A 17803-nucleotide genomic window follows, 5' to 3' on the forward strand; every position below is an offset into this window, starting at 1 on the left:
GCCAAAGTGACCTGCACCAGTTGAATCAGGTGTCAAAATTACATGCAGAGATTCTGCATTCATTACTGTATTATAAATCTTTAGAATAAGATTTATTTTTACTTATTTATTCATTTAATTTATTCTTTTTTTTGCATTCAATAATACTGACTATGTAACAGTCACCTACAAGGGCCTCCTAACCTCAGTTATTTATTATTTTTTCTTTAATAAAACTGACTATATATATGAGTCACCTAAGGGATGGGGGGGCTCCTAACCTTGGGGGCCTCTATGTCTATTAGGTAATCCGGCACTGATTGTAAATGTGAGTATTTTTTTCTCATTAAACAGACCTGTACATGCTTACAACAATTATGCTGTCATGCAGTATTTGGTGTTTTTTATACTGTACTTGAGATGGGGATTTTTTTAAAATTAAAACAAGTAGCTCTGAATCATCTACTGAGAACTCGACTCATAACAGGAAACCTATAATAATAAGAATTATTCCACTGGGTGGCGCTATTTTCCTTTTTTCTGTTAAACTTTGCTTCAAATAAGAAATCTATCGTCAAGTAACTACTTTAATACTACGAGATGTTAAATTTTACCAATATTATCTTTCAGTAACTCATTTTATGATGGTCTGGACTACAGTTATAAAGTGCACTTTACTTTCTTAAGATACAAAGAACATTTGGTTATTTTGTCACAAAAACAAATCATTTAAAGATAGCTATGTAAAAGGCATGAAGTAGAGGCAAAAAATGAGACGTTACACTATGTCACATCGGTATAAAATCCTAACACCTAATAGGATATCACTGTGACTCATAATTGAGTTTAGTACATTCAGATTTTAAAATACAGCAATCCCATATAGCACTAGCAGAGAAGTTCATCAATATTAAGCAACACTTTAGATTACAGGTTTATATAAAATGTAAAGGCTGTAAGACCGGATTCACTTTTCTTTCATCACTTGCGTATTGAAATGGAGTGGGAAATTCCGGGGCTTGCAAGGTGTGGGAGAGAAAGGGGGAGGAGGGCGTGGCGAGGAACTGGCCAGCAAATAAATGTCAGGCTGGAATCGGATGCTGCATTCCAGTCATTAATCACCATGAACAGCAGCGAGCACATGTCTGTGTTCCTCAGCTGCAGCAGCGGAGGAGGAGAGCTGGACTCTCCCATTCTGCAGCCCATCTGGGACTATGTCCGATCACAGGAACAATGGATCAAGTCCCCTTTCTATCCAGTGATTTTCTCGTTCATTGTCTATGTGGCTTTCTGCCTTCCTTTTCTGATACTGGACTTTTTAACGCCACACATACCAGCTTTAAAGAAATACCAGGTCCAGCCACAGACAGATCCCACTATGCAGATGGTGATGACCTGCTTGGCTCACACTGTGTACAGCCACCTGGTGTTTGTATTCCCAATGTCTGTTGCCTACTGGTATTGGAGACCGGTGCATTTACCACTTGTGGCACCACAGCTGCATCGCCTGCTCCTGGATGTCATCGCTTGCCTGCTTCTCTTTGATTTCGAGTATTTCATCTGGCATGTGCTGCATCACAAGGTCCCATGGCTGTACAAGACATTTCACAAGTTCCATCACCACTATACCTCGACCTTCGCTCTGGCCACTCAGTATTCCAGCGCGTGGGAGATGCTGTGCCTGGGATTCTTTGCTGCTGTTAGCCCCATGATTTTGGGGTCCCATCCAATGACAGAGATGGCTTTCTTCATCGTCAATATCTACCTATCTGTGGAAGATCACTGTGGCTATGATTTTCCTTGGTCTACTCACAGACTGATTCCATTTGGATTATGTGGGGGTCCAGGACACCATGATCTGCATCACCAGAAGTTCATTTCCAACTATGCACCTTATTTTACCCATTGGGATAAACTGTTCAGGACACATGCTCATCAACGGACTAAGAAATAATATGTTTGCTATTTATGCCAAGATGTTGTCTTCCACACTGAAAGGTCTAGTTTGCACTGCCAAGGAAGTGAAGAAGAGACTGCTCCTTAGCATCATGTTGGAATGCAAGGCAGGAACCTTGTGGCACTGTACATTGCTTCATTGCACCTTAAAATGTTCTGTTTTTCAAGCCTTTCATGTGCTTTTGTGAAGCACATATCGTGTGTTATTTATTGTAACAAACAGCACGGAATATAGTGACTATAAGGGAACAAACTTACCTTACCGCAACAAAATTATATATTTGATTGTATGAAAAAACGAAGTTATAAAAAAAATGGACAGATCAAAATATTTTGTACAAAAATAGATGAATATATTCCTACTTCTGCACTGTGTGTAGTTTTAATCACAGCTACTTCAATTATTTGTTGTGTATTTGTTAAATGTGCTACATGAAAGGTACAAGCGTCAACATATTTTAACACAACTACTGAACTTGTTTACATATGCGTTTCAAATTGATAACGTCTAAATGTATCATTTCTACCCAACAAGTAGATATATTTTTTACAGTGTTTTGCTATGTAAAATGATACTTTATTTACTATTTAAATCACTGTTGCTAGTACCCAAATTGTCACATATTGAAGCACTAATCAGCCAAATACTGTGGCAATTCAGTTCTTGCAACTATGATTTTTTGTAGACATTCCACTGGGGAACACAACATTGTGAACTATGTTCTGGGTATTACCTACTTACAGTATAGTATGTGATACCTGTTACCATAGAGGTCTAATCTTATTTAGATATTTATATTTTGTACTTTCTCGCATCCATTGCATTTATTTTTTTAAATATATTTGTCTACAAACGAGATGGTATGATTAATAATTTATTTTGAAAACTTGTGGGCTTCTACTTATAGATGTACACGGAAAATTGTGAAATTAAAGATAATGTGTGGGGTAGATGTAATAAAACAGTCACGATGGAAGATATAAATATACTGTATCGATGGGTTTCAAGTATGTGAATAAATGTATTTATTGCATCAACCTATTATAAGCTACCATGTTGACACAGGGTTCAGGAGGCAAATTATGCAAGGTTTTTAGTGTCTTTTTTTTTTTTTAACCATTTTCCTACCAAAGTGGCCTTCATTGCTGTGATATCCTGCCAATCATTTCCATGAACATGTGAGAATATGACCTTGTCATAGCTGCAAGCGATAACCGTGTAAGCATTTCAAATCATTAGATACATTTGTACCAGAAGTCTGAGCCATCCAATTGCAGAATGAAAAGTGTACTGTGTACCAAGCTATCTGTCTCCCTAGATGGAGATGGGTCATACGTTTATTATGCAGAATGTAGAATTGTAAATATATTTGTATCTTAGCATATTTTTTAATTGTGACTAACAGAAAAGGCCATGGCTATGTCAATGAATGTGCAGTATATTTTAATATTTAAGTGATACAATAAAATATATTTTTTTTAACTGATGTTTAATATCTTGTGTAGTGTTTGCTCTGTGTGGGGTGTTTGATGTATGTGTGTCGGGTGTTTGGAGAGTGTGTTATTTGGTGTGTGTGGTGTTTGGTGTGTGTGAGATGTCTATTGGGTTTACAGTACCTACCAAACTCTTCCACCTACAAAACAAGCACAGTGCAAACAACAATGCATCCCATGTATCAAGAGGGGAGTGGGAGTCTACTTCTTAGGTTAATCAGTTGTTGTTTTAACAACTGTATTACTTTGGTTTTGCAGCCTGGACTAAACAACTGGGACAAAAACGGGGACAAAACAACGAACAAGCCGGGAGAGAATAGGAAGAGGAAAATGTATTTATTGTTAGGTGCTACTGGTTAGTAGCAAACCCCTGACTAAAAGAGACCACAGAGGCATGAGGAGCAAGAATACAACCTTGTTTTAATTCCGTGCAATATATCCCTATCTACAGGTGAAACTGCCTGTTGTCGACCGCATCACGGGACAAAAAAGTGTGTCCATCTTGTTGACACAATGCTAGATAGTCCATAGCAGGCTTTAATGGACCTTCGGATTAACACAGCGGGGGTCCCTGCATTTTAATGAAACTTGCGCTGTGTGAATCCTACCGAGGTCCACCTGACTTTAAGAGACGTGTAGAACGAGAGTCACTCTCCATGCGCACCTCTATCAGGCAATCCTGGGGCTTTTATTTTAATAACATTATTGTAGCAGGGGGTCTCCGGGGCTGAACCGCATTGATTTCAGGTCTTGCTTCCTGAGTTACAGGCCCCGTTATGGGGTGCCAGTATCATAGCGGCCATGTTTAAATTCTCCGCATCACTGCCCACGTGAACGGAAATTTAACCAAAGCAGAGGGATACCGGCACCCCATAACAGGGCCTGTAACTTGGAAAGCAGGGGGTCCCTGGACCTGAAATCAATACGTTTCAGCTCCAGAGACCCCCTGCTAAAAAAACTAGGTTATCAAAATAGGCTAAAAGCAGCTTCATTACCTTAGTGGGTAACCACTAAGGCAATTAAGGGGTTAAGCCATACTACCTGGCTTATTGGACATAGAGGGGGTGTGAATGAGGTAGTTGCCCCAGGGTGGGTGGTTAGGCCTACTGGGAAGGTTGTGGGAGTGGTTAACCCCTTAATTACCTCAGCTGTAGTAGCCACTATTGCAATGAAAGCATTAACCCCATAACTACCTTATCTTCATATCCCCATACAATACAGGTCATCAGTTCCTATATGAGCAGTGGGTATATTTATACCAGCTCATTTAAGTAGAAAATATACACAGTACTTATATGCATCATAAAAATAGAGAAGTATTAATAGCTTATTTTTATATTTCAATCTGCTTTATTAGATACTAGCTGATACCCGGCGTTGGCCGGGCGTGGAAGGGCAGGGGGCGTGGAAAGGCGGGGGGGCGTGGAAAGGCGCGGGGGGCGTGGAAAGGCAGTGGGCGTGGAAAGGCGGGGGGGCGTGGAAAGGCGGGGGGCAAAGGGCAGGGAGGGGCAGGGGGGCAAAGGGCAGGGAGGGGCAGGGGGGGCAAAGGGCAGGGAGGGGCAGGGGGGGCAAAGGGCAGGGAGGGGCAGGGGGGGTAAAGGGCAGGGAGGGGCGGGGGGGCAAAAGGCAGGGAGGGGCAGGGGGGAAAAGGGCAGGGAGGGGCAGATGGGGCAAATGGCAGGGGGGCAAAGGGCAGGGAGGGGGCAAAGGGCAGGGAGGGGGCAAAGAGAGGGGTGGGGGCAAAGAGAGGGGTGAGGGGGCAAATAGAGGGCTGGGGGGGCAAAGAGAGGGGTGGGGGGGGCAAAGAGAGGGTGGGGGTGAAAGCTGTTCCACGTTGAGCATGTTGTGATTTGTTCAGTAAACTGATTTCGTGTGTGCATGATTGCTGACAGTGGGGAGTGGTCTTTTTGTGATGGGCCGCGGCGGCATGTGGAGTGGCGAGAGGGGGTTGGGGGTGTGAGCATTTGCTCGGTCTGGCCCGCGGCAGCATGCGGAGTGGCGAGAGGGGGTTGGGGGTGTGAGCGGCTGCTCGGTCTGGCCCACGGCGGCATGCAGAGTGGCGAGAGGGGGTTGAGGGTGTGAGCGGCTGCTCGGTCTGGCCCGCGGCAGCATGCGGAGTGGCGAGGGGGGGGGGTGTTAGCGTCGTGTTTGAGGTCCGGCGTTGGCGGTGTAGGGTAAGTGTGCTGATCGAGGGTGTTGTTGGGGGGGGGGAGATCTTGCTCATTTTCGAGGACACGCGGCAGAAAGTGCCGCGTGGGGTAAGAGCGTAGCAAAGGGGCCGTAGTGGTGATAGGGGGTGGTTCAGTGCCGGGAAGGGCGGAGGGTGGGTGGTCAAGGGCGGCTAGCCATTGAGGAGGGCCAGAGGGGTGATAGTGGGTGGGGGGGGGAGTGTTGTACTTGCTTTTGGTGTCCTGGTGAGCGTCTCGTCAGCGTCTCTAGGGTTGAGTGAGCGGGCGTGCGTGCGTGCATGTGTGTGTGTCTCTCTCTTCTTTGGCCCGTCACTCCGCCTCAGGCCAATGAGAGGTGTGCAGGGGCGGGCGAGCCAAGGGACCAATGAGATTTCCCCTAGGGACACAGGACATCCAGACAGGCATACAGTGCTTTCACAAATATAGTATAAGATGGTTGAGGCTTCATCAATGATGACACACATTTTTAATTTGTTTGTCTATTATTTTAGTAAATATATATTTTTTAATTTCTCTTGCAATGTGATCAACTATTTTGACAGCAGTTTTCCGAGTATGGCCTCCCACTCCCATATCCAAACCATGTTTTACTTGCAGTTCGACCTTCAATGTCAGAAAATGGCCTGTTTCTTTTTGCTAAGCTGTAAACTGTATTGTAGACTTTACATGTAGAGCCGATATATTTTTGGTTAATTTTATCTATGCATTTTTTAATTACAGCACCAGTACGACATTTCAGTTGTGCCACACACATATGGTGTGCCTGTGATTAAAAGTGTTCATTCATTTTTTTCCAGAGACAAGCTCGCTGGACGACTTTATTTTTTCCTGATGCTCCAATACTGCAGCCTTTCCGTTCCTGCGATACATGAATTCCTTTCATGTTTACGGAATCAAATTTGGCGCAGTGATCACAACCCAGTTTCTTGTTGCAAACAGACAAACCATCATATTTTTTCTGGAATTCCTCGACTTGCTTCATATCCCAGCAATCAGGAAGAGTAGCTGCTCGATCTTCATCTCTTGTATTGGAAGCTAATATTTCATCATCTCTTGGTGTTAGATGTTTTCCAGGATCCTCATTCCAGCTGCTGAATCTTCATCTCGGATTTGTGCAGTATTAGAAGTGGACATTCCATCTCCTCTTGGTGTAAGATGTTCCCTGGGATCTTCATTCGAAATTGCAGATCTCGTTTTTTTAATTAAATAATGTAATAAAACCTGTTGTCCCTTCATTTGTCGCTTAATTTTTGTGGCTGAAATATGTAATTGTGTAAACTATTAAACAGGGATGTATGTGTGAAATCAACGGTGAGAATCAGAGAGGTGATAGACTGTAACGAAGTGCTCACCACAAACAAGGTGTGACCGCGGGACTGAGGTGGGGATTGATATAACACCAACCTCCTGACATGAGGGCGCGTCTGGAGTGTAGATTGGTCGAGGTAGCCGGGTCGGGGTTGGAGAGGTCAGGATAGTCAGAGGTACTTGCCGGGGTCTGGATTGGAGAGGTGCGGATCATTGCAAGTACTTTGCCATAGTCAGGGTTGGAGAGGTGCGGATCGTCGAGGTAAGCTGGAGTCAGGAATACAGAAGAGCGGACTCCAGAGAACAGGCAGGGTCAGGCAAGACAAGACAACAAATTGACAAGGTTTCTCTCTGGAGGCATGGAGAGCGATGAACACTGCGCGCATAGGAGTGTTTATGCTCAGCCAGTGTGCCAGAGGGCAGGCTGAGCATATATAAGAGTAATAACCAATGAGGGACAGGCTGATGGGACCTGTCAGTAAACCAGGCTGTGGTTGGCTGTAGGAATGAAAGCTTTAGGTGTGGGCAGTAGCCCTGATGAGCAGAGGGGGTGCGGCATGTACACACGCTGCCCGCGCACTGCGTGTGTGTGTTGCGTGCCGGTGACATCACCGCGTGGGGGCAATCTGGAGGCAGGCCCAGAAGGAGCTGTATTACTAACAGCGCATGATGCATGTGCGCCCCTAATATGGGTCTGGTACCGGCAGGGGTGAGAAGAGCGTCACCAGCGGCAGGAGTAGCAGAATACCCGATCGTGGTTTGAGGTATGTGGCAGACGCGCTGAGTACACCATGGATCACCGATCCTGACAATGCCCCCCCCCCCCTTTGGAGTGAACACCGGGCGATTCAAGGAAGGCTTGTTCGGGTATTTAGTGTGGAAGAGCCGGACAAGCCTGCAGGCGTGTAGACAGTGCTGAGGGATCCAGGAACATTCCTCGGGTCCAAATCCCCTCCAGTGTACCAGATACAGGAGAGCTCCCCTAGAGATCCTGGAGTCAAAGATGATTGTACCTCGAACTCCTGTTGGCCCTGTACGAGGAGAGGAGTCAGAGACGAGGACGAGTCGGGGAAACGAGGATCCTGGATAGCCGGCTTCAGCAGAGAGACATGGAACACCGGCGGAATCTTCATAGAGGAAGGAAGGCGCAGGCGGTATGCCACCTGATTGATCTTCTTGATCTTGAACCTCGGTGCCAATTTGAGAGTAGGAACCTTGAGTCGAATACTTTTGGATGACAACCACACCTTGTCTCCCGGACTGTATTCTTGAATCCTCTGTGTCGATGACGGTCCGCTTGTGTTTTCTGTCTGGACGTTGCCCTCCTAAGATTCTCTTGTATTCTCTTCCAAGAAGTTTGTAACCAAAGAATTCTATCGTCTGCTGCCGCACCTCAGATGTGGGTGTGGCGATGGGTAGTGAAGATGGGTGAAACCCATAGTTGACGAAAAAGAGCGACTCCATGGTGGATTCACTACGCAGATCCCTCCACTGTAACTATGCATAAAATGTACCTATATGAAGGTCTAAATGGATATACGGGACCGTGAGAGAGAGCCGTCTGGGCTGTGTGGCCGCGATAGGCCTCGGATATAGTGGGTGCACGCGATGGAGCACATGGCGTCACGTGTGCCAGAAGGGGGGCGCAAGGGGAAAAGATTGCACTCCCCTGCTGTATGGTACATCATGGCTTCAAACGCGCCCGGGACGAGCAGTGTATGGCCAAAGTGACCTGCACCAGTTGAATCAGGTGTCAAAATTACATGCAGAGATTCTGCATTCATTACTGTATTATAAATCTTTAGAATAAGATTTATTTTTACTTATTTATTCATTTAATTTATTCTTTTTTTTGCATTCAATAATACTGACTATGTAACAGTCACCTACAAGGGCCTCCTAACCTCAGTTATTTATTATTTTTTCTTTAATAAAACTGACTATATATATGAGTCACCTAAGGGATGGGGGGGCTCCTAACCTTGGGGGCCTCTATGTCTATTAGGTAATCCGGCACTGATTGTAAATGTGAGTATTTTTTTCTCATTAAACAGACCTGTACATGCTTACAACAATTATGCTGTCATGCAGTATTTGGTGTTTTTTATACTGTACTTGAGATGGGGATTTTTTTAAAATTAAAACAAGTAGCTCTGAATCATCTACTGAGAACTCGACTCATAACAGGAAACCTATAATAATAAGAATTATTCCACTGGGTGGCGCTATTTTCCTTTTTTCTGTTAAACTTTGCTTCAAATAAGAAATCTATCGTCAAGTAACTACTTTAATACTACGAGATGTTAAATTTTACCAATATTATCTTTCAGTAACTCATTTTATGATGGTCTGGACTACAGTTATAAAGTGCACTTTACTTTCTTAAGATACAAAGAACATTTGGTTATTTTGTCACAAAAACAAATCATTTAAAGATAGCTATGTAAAAGGCATGAAGTAGAGGCAAAAAATGAGACGTTACACTATGTCACATCGGTATAAAATCCTAACACCTAATAGGATATCACTGTGACTCATAATTGAGTTTAGTACATTCAGATTTTAAAATACAGCAATCCCATATAGCACTAGCAGAGAAGTTCATCAATATTAAGCAACACTTTAGATTATAGGTTTATATAAAATAAAGGCTGTAAGACCGGATTCACTTTTCTTTCATCACTTGCGTATTGAAATGGAGTGGGAAATTCCGGGGCTTGGAAGGTGTGGGAGAGAGAGGGGGAGGAGGGCGTGGCGAGGAACTGGCCAGCAAATAAATGTCAGGCTGGAATCGGATGCTGCATTCCAGTCATTAATCACCATGAACAGCAGCGAGCACATGTCTGTGTTCCTCAGCTTCAGCAGCGGAGGAGGAGAGCTGGACTCTCCCATTCTGCAGCCCATCTGGGACTATGTCCGATCACAGGAACAATGGATCAAGTCCCCTTTCTATCCAGTGATTTTCTCGTTCATTGTCTATGTGGCTTTCTGCCTTCCTTTTCTGATACTGGACTTTTTAACGCCACACATACCAGCTTTAAAGAAATACCAGGTCCAGCCACAGACAGATCCCACTATGCAGATGGTGATGACCTGCTTGGCTCACACTGTGTACAGTCACCTGGTGTTTGTATTCCCAATGTCTGTTGCCTACTGGTATTGGAGACCGGTGCATTTACCACTTGTGGCACCACAGCTGCATCGCCTGCTCCTGGATGTCATCGCTTGCCTGCTTCTCTTTGATTTCGAGTATTTCATCTGGCATGTGCTGCATCACAAGGTCCCATGGCTGTACAAGACATTTCACAAGTTCCATCACCACTATACCTCGACCTTCGCTCTGGCCACTCAGTATTCCAGCGCGTGGGAGATGCTGTGCCTGGGATTCTTTGCTGCTGTTAGCCCCATGATTTTGGGGTCCCATCCAATGACAGAGATGGCTTTCTTCATCGTCAATATCTACCTATCTGTGGAAGATCACTGTGGCTATGATTTTCCTTGGTCTACTCACAGACTGATTCCATTTGGATTATGTGGGGGTCCAGGACACCATGATCTGCATCACCAGAAGTTCATTTCCAACTATGCACCTTATTTTACCCATTGGGATAAACTGTTCAGGACACATGCTCATCAACGGACTAAGAAATAATATGTTTGCTATTTATGCCAAGATGTTGTCTTCCACACTGAAAGGTCTATTTTGCACTGCCAAGGAAGTGAAGAAGAGACTGCTCCTTAGCATCATGTTGGAATGCAAGGCAGGAACCTTGTGGCACTGTACATTGCTTCATTGCACCTTAAAATGTTCTGTTTTTCAAGCCTTTCATGTGCTTTTGTGAAGCACATATCGTGTGTTATTTATTGTAACAAACTGCACGGAATATAGTGACTATAAGGGAACAAACTTACCTTACCGCAACAAAATTATATATTTGATTGTATGAAAAAACGAAGTTATAAAAAAAATGGACAGATCAAAATATTTTGTACAAAAATAGATGAATATATTCCTACTTCTGCACTGTGTGTAGTTTTAATCACAGCTACTTCAATTATTTGTTGTGTATTTGTTAAATGTGCTACATGAAAGGTACAAGCGTCAACATATTTTAACACAACTACTGAACTTGTTTACATATGCGTTTCAAATTGATAACGTCTAAATGTATCATTTCTACCCAACAAGTAGATATATTTTTTACAGTGTTTTGCTATGTAAAATGATACTTTATTTACTATTTAAATCACTGTTGCTAGTACCCAAATTGTCACATATTGAAGCACTAATCAGCCAAATTCTGCGGCAATTCAGTTCTTGCAACTATGATTTTTTGTAGACATTCCACTGGGGAACAGAACATTGTGAACTATGTTCTGGGTATTACCTACTTACAGTATAGTATGTGTTACCTGTTACCATAGAGGTCTAATCTTATTTAGATATTTATATTTTGTACTTTCTCGCATCCATTGCATTTATTTTTTTAAATATATTTGTCTACAAACGAGATGGTATGATTAATAATTTATTTTGAAAACTTGTGGGCTTCTACTTATAGATGTACACGGAAAATTGTGAAATTAAAGATAATGTGTGGGGTAGATGTAATAAAACAGTCACGATGGAAGATGTAAATATACTGTATCGATGGGTTTCAAGTATGTGAATAAATGTATTTATTGCATCAACCTACCATGTTGACACAGGGTTCAGGAGGCAAATTATGCAAGGTTTTTAGTGTCTTTTTTTTTTTTTAACCATTTTCCTACCAAAGTGGCTTTCATTGCTGTGATATCCTGCCAATCATTTCCATGAACATGTGAGAATATGACCTTGTCATAGCTGCAAGCGATAACCGTGTAAGCATTTCAAATCATTAGATACATTTGTACCAGAAGTCTGAGCCATCCAATTGCAGAATGAAAAGTGTACTGTGTACCAAGCTATCTGTCTCCCTAGATGGAGATGGGTCATACGTATATTATGCAGAATGTAGAATTGTAAATATATTTGTATCTTAGCATATTTTTTTATTGTGACTAACAGAAAAGGCCATGGCTATGTCAATGAATGTGCAGTATATTTTAATATTTAAGTGATACAATAAAATATATTTTTTTTAACTGATGTTTAATATCTTGTGTAGTGTTTGCTCTGTGTGGGGTGTTTGATGTATGTGTTTCGGGTGTTTGGAGAGTGTGTTATTTGGTGTGTGTGGTGTTTGGTGTGTGTGAGATGTCTATTGGGTTTACAGTACCTACCAAACTCTTCCACCTACAAAACAAGCACAGTGCAAACAACAATGCATCCCATGTATCAAGAGGGGAGTGGGAGTCTACTTCTTAGGTTAATCAGTTGTTGTTTTAACAACTGTATTACTTTGGTTTTGCAGCCTGGACTAAACAACTGGGACAAAAACGTGGACAAAACAATGGACAAGCCGGGAGAGAATAGGAAGAGGAAAATGTATTTATTGTTAGGTGCTACTGGTTAGTAGCAAACCCCTGACTAAAAGAGACCGCAGAGGCATGAGGAGCAAGAATACAACCTTGTTTTAATTCCGTGCAATATATCCCTATCTACAGGTGAAACTGCCTGTTGTCGACCGCATCACGGGACAAAAAAGTGTGTCCATCTTGTTGACACAATGCTAGATAGTCCATAGCAGGCTGTAATGGACCTTCGGATTAACACAGCGGGAGTCCCTGCATTTTAATGAAACTTGCGCTGTGTGAATCCTACCGATGTCCACCTGCCTTTAAGAGACATGCAGGACGAGAGTCACTCTCCATGCGCATCTCTGTCAGGCAATCCTGGGGCTTTTATTTTAATAACATTATTGTAGCAGGGGGTCTCCGGGGCTGAACCGCATTGATTTCAGGTCTTGCTTCCTGAGTTACAGGCCCCGTTATGGGGTGCCAGTATCATAGGGGCCATGTTTAAATTCTCCGCATCACTGCCCACGTGAACGGAAATTTAACCAAAGCAGAGGGATACCGGCACCCCATAACAGGGCCTGTAACTTGGAAAGCAGGGGGTCCCTGGACCTGAAATCAATACGTTTCAGCTCCAGAGACCCCCTGCTAAAAAACTAGGTTATCAAAATAGGCTAAAAGCAGCTTCATTACCTTAGTGGGTAACCACTAAGGCAATTAAGGGGTTAAGCCATACTACCTGGCTTATTGGACATAGAGGGGGTGTGAATGAGGTAGTTGCCCCAGGGTGGGTGGTTAGGCCTACTGGGAAGGTTGTGGGAGTGGTTAACCCCTTAATTACCTCAGCTGTAGTAGCCACTATTGCAATGAAAGCATTAACCCCTTAACTACCTTATCTTCATATCCCCATACAATACAGGTCATCAGTTCCTATATGAGCAGTGGGTATATTTATACCAGCTCATTTAAGTAGAAAATATACACAGTACTTATATGCATCATAAAAATAGAGCAGTATTAATAGCTTATTTTTATATTTCAATCTGCTTTATTAGATACTAGCTGATACCCGGCGTTGGCCGGGCGTGGAAGGGCAGGGGTCGTGGAAAGGCGGGGGGGCGTGGAAAGGCGGGGGGGCGTGGAAAGGCGGGGGGCGTGGAAAGGCAGGGGGCGTGGAAAGGCGGGGGGGGCGTGGAAAGGCGGGGGGCAAAGGGCAGGGAGGGGCAGGGGGGCAAAGGGCAGGGAGGGGCAGGGGGGGCAAAGGGCAGGGAGGGACAGGGGGGGCAAAGGGCAGGGAGGGGCAGGGGGGGTAAAGGGCAGGGAGGGGCGGGGGGGCAAAGGGCAGGGAGGGGCAGGGGGGGAAAAGGGCAGGGAGGGGCAGGTGGGGCAAATGGCAGGGGGGCAAAGGGCAGGGAGGGGGCAAAGGGCAGGGAGGGGGCAAAGAGAGGGGTGGGGGCAAAGAGAGGGGTGAGGGGGCAAATAGAGGGCTGGGGGGGCAAAGAGAGGGTGGGGGGGGGCAAAGAGAGGGTGGGGGTGAAAGCTGTTCCACGTTGAGCATGTTGTGATTTGTTCAGTAAACTGATTTCGTGTGTGCATGATTGCTGACAGTGGGGAGTGGTCTTTTTGTGATGGGCCGCGGCGGCATGTGGAGTGGCGAGAGGGGGTTGGGGGTGTGAGCATTTGCTCGGTCTGGCCCGCGGCAGCATGCGGAGTGGCGAGAGGGGGTTGGGGGTGTGAGCGGCTGCTCGGTCTGGCCCACGGCGGCATGCAGAGTGGCGAGAGGGGGTTGAGGGTGTGAGCGGCTGCTCGGTCTGGCCCGTGGCGGCATGCGGAGTGGCGAGGGGGGGGATGTTAGCGTCGTATTTGAGGTCCGGCGTTGGCGGTGTAGGGTAAGTGTGCTGATCGAGGGTGTTGTTGGGGGGGGGGAGATCTTGCTCATTTTCGAGGACACGCGGCAGAAAGTGCCGTGTGGGGTAAGAGCGTAGCAAAGGGGCCGTAGTGGTGATAGGGGGTGGTTCAGTGCCGGGAAGGGCGGAGGGTGGGTGGTCAAGGGCGGCTAGCCATTGAGGAGGGCCAGAGGGGTGATAGTGGGGGGGGAGTGTTGTACTTGCTTTTGGTGTCCTGGTGAGCATCTCGTCAGCGTCTCTAGGGTTGAGTGAGCGGGCGTGCGTGCGTGCATGTGTGTGTGTCTCTCTCTCCTTTGGCCCGTCACTCCGCCTCAGGCCAATGAGAGGTGTGCAGGGGCGGGCGGGCCAAGGGACCAATGAGATTTCCCCTAGGGACACAGGACATCCAGACAGGCATACAGTGCTTTCACAAATATAGTATAAGATGGTTGAGGCTTCATCAATGATGACACACATTTTTAATTTGTTTGTCTATTATTTTAGTAAATATATATTTTTTAATTTCTCTTGCAATGTGATCAACTATTTTGACAGCAGTTTTCCGAGTATGGCCTCCCACTCCCATATCCAAACCATGTTTTACTTGCAGTTCGATCTTCAATGTCAGAAAATGGCCTGTTTCTTTTTGCTAAGCTGTAAACTGTATTGAAGACTTTACATGTAGAGCCAATATATTTTTGGTTAATTTTGTCTATGCATTTGGTAATTACAGCACCAGTACGACATTTCAGTTGTGCCACACATATATCGTGTGCCTGTGATTAAAAGTGTTCATTCATTTTTTTCCAGAGAGAAGCTTGCTGGACGACTTTATTTTTTCCTGATGCTTCAATACTGCAGCCTTTCCGTTCCTTCGATACATGAATTCCTTTCATGTTTACGGAATCAAATTTGGCACAGTGATCACAACCCAGTTTCTTGTTGCAAACAGACAAACCATCATATTTTTTCTGGAATTCCTTGACTTGCTTCATATTCCAGCAATCAGGAAGAGTAGCTGCTCGATCTTCATCTCTTGTATTGGAAGCTAATATTTCATCATCTCTTGGTGTTAGATGTTTTCCAGAATCCTCATTCCAGCTGCTGAATCTTCATCTCGGATTTGTGCAGTATTAGAAGTGGACATTCCATCTCCTCTTGGTGTAAGATGTTCCCTGGGATCTTCATTCGAAATTGCAGATCTCATTTTTTTAATTAAATAATGTAATAAAACCTGTTGTCCCTTCATTTGTCGCTTAATTTTTGTGGCTGAAATATGTAATTGTGTAAACTATTAAACAGGGATGTATGTGTGAAATCAACGGTGAGAATCAGAGAGGTGATAGACTGTAACGAAGTGCTCACCACAAACAAGGCGTGACCGCGGGACTGAGGTGGGGATTGATATAACACCAACCTCCTGACATGAGGGCGCGTCTGGAGTGTAGATTGGTCGAGGTAGCCGGGTCGGGGTTGGAGAGGTCAGGATAGTCAGAGGTACTTGCCGGGGTCTGGATTGGAGAGGTGCGGATCATTGCAAGTACTTTGCCATAGTCAGGGTTGGAGAGGTGCGGATCGTCGAGGTAAGCTGGAGTCAGGAATACAGAAGAGCGGACTCCAGAGAACAGGCAGGGTCAGGCAAGACAAGACAACAAATTGACAAGGTTTCTCTCTGGAGGCATGGAGAGCGATGAACACTGCGCGCATAGGAGTGTTTATGCTCAGCCAATGTGCCAGAGGGCAGGCTGAGCATATATAAGAGTAATAACCAATGAGGGACAGGCTGATGGGACCTGTCAGTAAACCAGGCTGTGGTTGGCTGTAGGAATGAAAGCTTTAGGTGTGGGCAGTAGCACTGATGAGTAGAGGAGGTGCGGCATGTACACGCGCTGACCGCGCACTGCGTGTGTGTGTTGCGTGCCGGTGACATCACCGCGTGGGGGCAATCTGGAGGCAGGCCCAGAAGGAGCTGTGTTACTAACAGCGCATGATGCATGTGCGCCCCTAATATGGGGCTGGTACCGGCAGGGGTGAGAAGAGCGTCACCAGCGGCAGGAGTAGCAGAATACCCGATCGTGGTTTGAGGTATGTGGCAGACGCGCTGAGTACGCCATGGATCACGGATCCTGACAATACCCCCCCCCCCTTTGGAGTGAACATCGGGCGATTCAAGGAAGGTTTGTTCGAGTATTTAGTATGGAAGAGCCGGACGAGCCTGCAGGCATGTAGACAGTGCTGAGAGATCCAGGAACATTCCTCGGGTCCAAATCCCCTCCAATGTACCAGATACTGGAGAGCTCCCCTAGAGATCCTGGAGTCAAAGATGATTGTACCTCGAACTCCTGTTGGCCCTGTACAAGGAGAGGAGTCAGAGACGAGGACGAGTCGGGGAAACGAGGATCCTGGATAGCCGGCTTCAGCCGAGAGACATGGAACACCGGCGGAATCTTCATAGAGGAAGGAAGGCGCAGGCGGTATGCCACCTGATTGATCTTCTTGATCTTGAACCTCGGTGCCAATTTGAGAGTAGGAACCTTGAGTCAAATACTTTTGGATGACAACCACACCTTGTCTCCCGGACTGTATTCTTGAATCCTCTGTCGATGACGGTCTGCTTGTGTTTTCTGTCTGGACGTTGCCCTCCTAAGATTCTCTTGTATTCTCTTCCAAGAAGTTTGTAACCAAAGAATTCTATCGTCTGCTGCCGCACCCCAGATATGGGTGTGGCGATGGGTAGTGAAGATGGGTGAAACCCATAATTGACGAAAAAGAGCGACTCCATGGTGGATTCACTACGTGGATCCCTCCACTGTAACTATGCATAAAATGTACCTATATGAAGGTCTAAATGGATATACGGGACCGTGAGAGAGAGAGCCGTCTGGGCTGTGTGGCCACGATAGGCCTCGGATATAGTGGGTGCACGCGATGGAGCACATGGCGTCCCGTGTGCCAGAAGGGGGGCGCAGGATTGCACTCCCCTGCTGTATGGTACATCATGGCTTCAAACGCGCCCGGGACGAGCAGTGTATGGCCAAAGTGACCCGCACCAGTTGAATCAGGTGTCAAAATTACATGCAGAGATTCTGCATTCATTACTGTACTATAAATCTTTAGAATAAGATTTATTTTTACGTATTTATTCATTTAATTTATTCTTTTTTTTTGCATTCAATAATACTGACTATATAACAGTCACTTACAAGGGCCTCCTAACCTCAGTTATTTATTATTTTTTCTTTAATAAAACTGACTATATATATGAGTCACCTAAGGGATGGGGGCTCCTAACCTTGGGGGCCTCTATGTCTATTAGGTAATCCGGCACTGATTGTAAATGTGAGTATTTTTTTCTCATTAAACAGACCTGTACATGCTTACAACAATTTATGCTGCCATACAGTATTTGGTGTTTTTTTATACTGTACTTGAGATGGGGATTTTTTCTAATTAAAACAAGTAGCTCTGAATCATCTACTGAGAACTCGACTCATAACAGGAAAACTAAAATAATATGAATTATTCCACTGGGTGGCGCTATTTTCGTTTTTC

General features: G+C 45.0%; 2 protein-coding genes across 2 annotated transcripts; both read left to right on the forward strand.

The window, feature by feature from the left end:
- Positions 1-1101: 1101 nt before the first annotated feature.
- On the forward strand, positions 1102-3383 carry LOC142502072 (cholesterol 25-hydroxylase-like protein). Its single transcript, XM_075612882.1, has one exon. The coding sequence runs from the start codon at positions 1103-1105 to the stop codon at positions 1931-1933; it is 831 nt and encodes a 276-aa protein (XP_075468997.1). The 5' UTR covers position 1102; the 3' UTR covers positions 1934-3383.
- A 6364-nt stretch (positions 3384-9747) lies between these two features.
- Positions 9748-12026, forward strand: LOC142502073 (cholesterol 25-hydroxylase-like protein). Its single transcript, XM_075612883.1, has one exon. The coding sequence runs from the start codon at positions 9748-9750 to the stop codon at positions 10576-10578; it is 831 nt and encodes a 276-aa protein (XP_075468998.1). The 3' UTR covers positions 10579-12026.
- Positions 12027-17803: the final 5777 nt, after the last annotated feature.

The sequence above is a fragment of the Ascaphus truei genome, chromosome 8, assembly GCF_040206685.1.
Source record: "Ascaphus truei isolate aAscTru1 chromosome 8, aAscTru1.hap1, whole genome shotgun sequence".
Taxonomy (NCBI): Eukaryota; Metazoa; Chordata; class Amphibia; order Anura; family Ascaphidae; genus Ascaphus; species Ascaphus truei.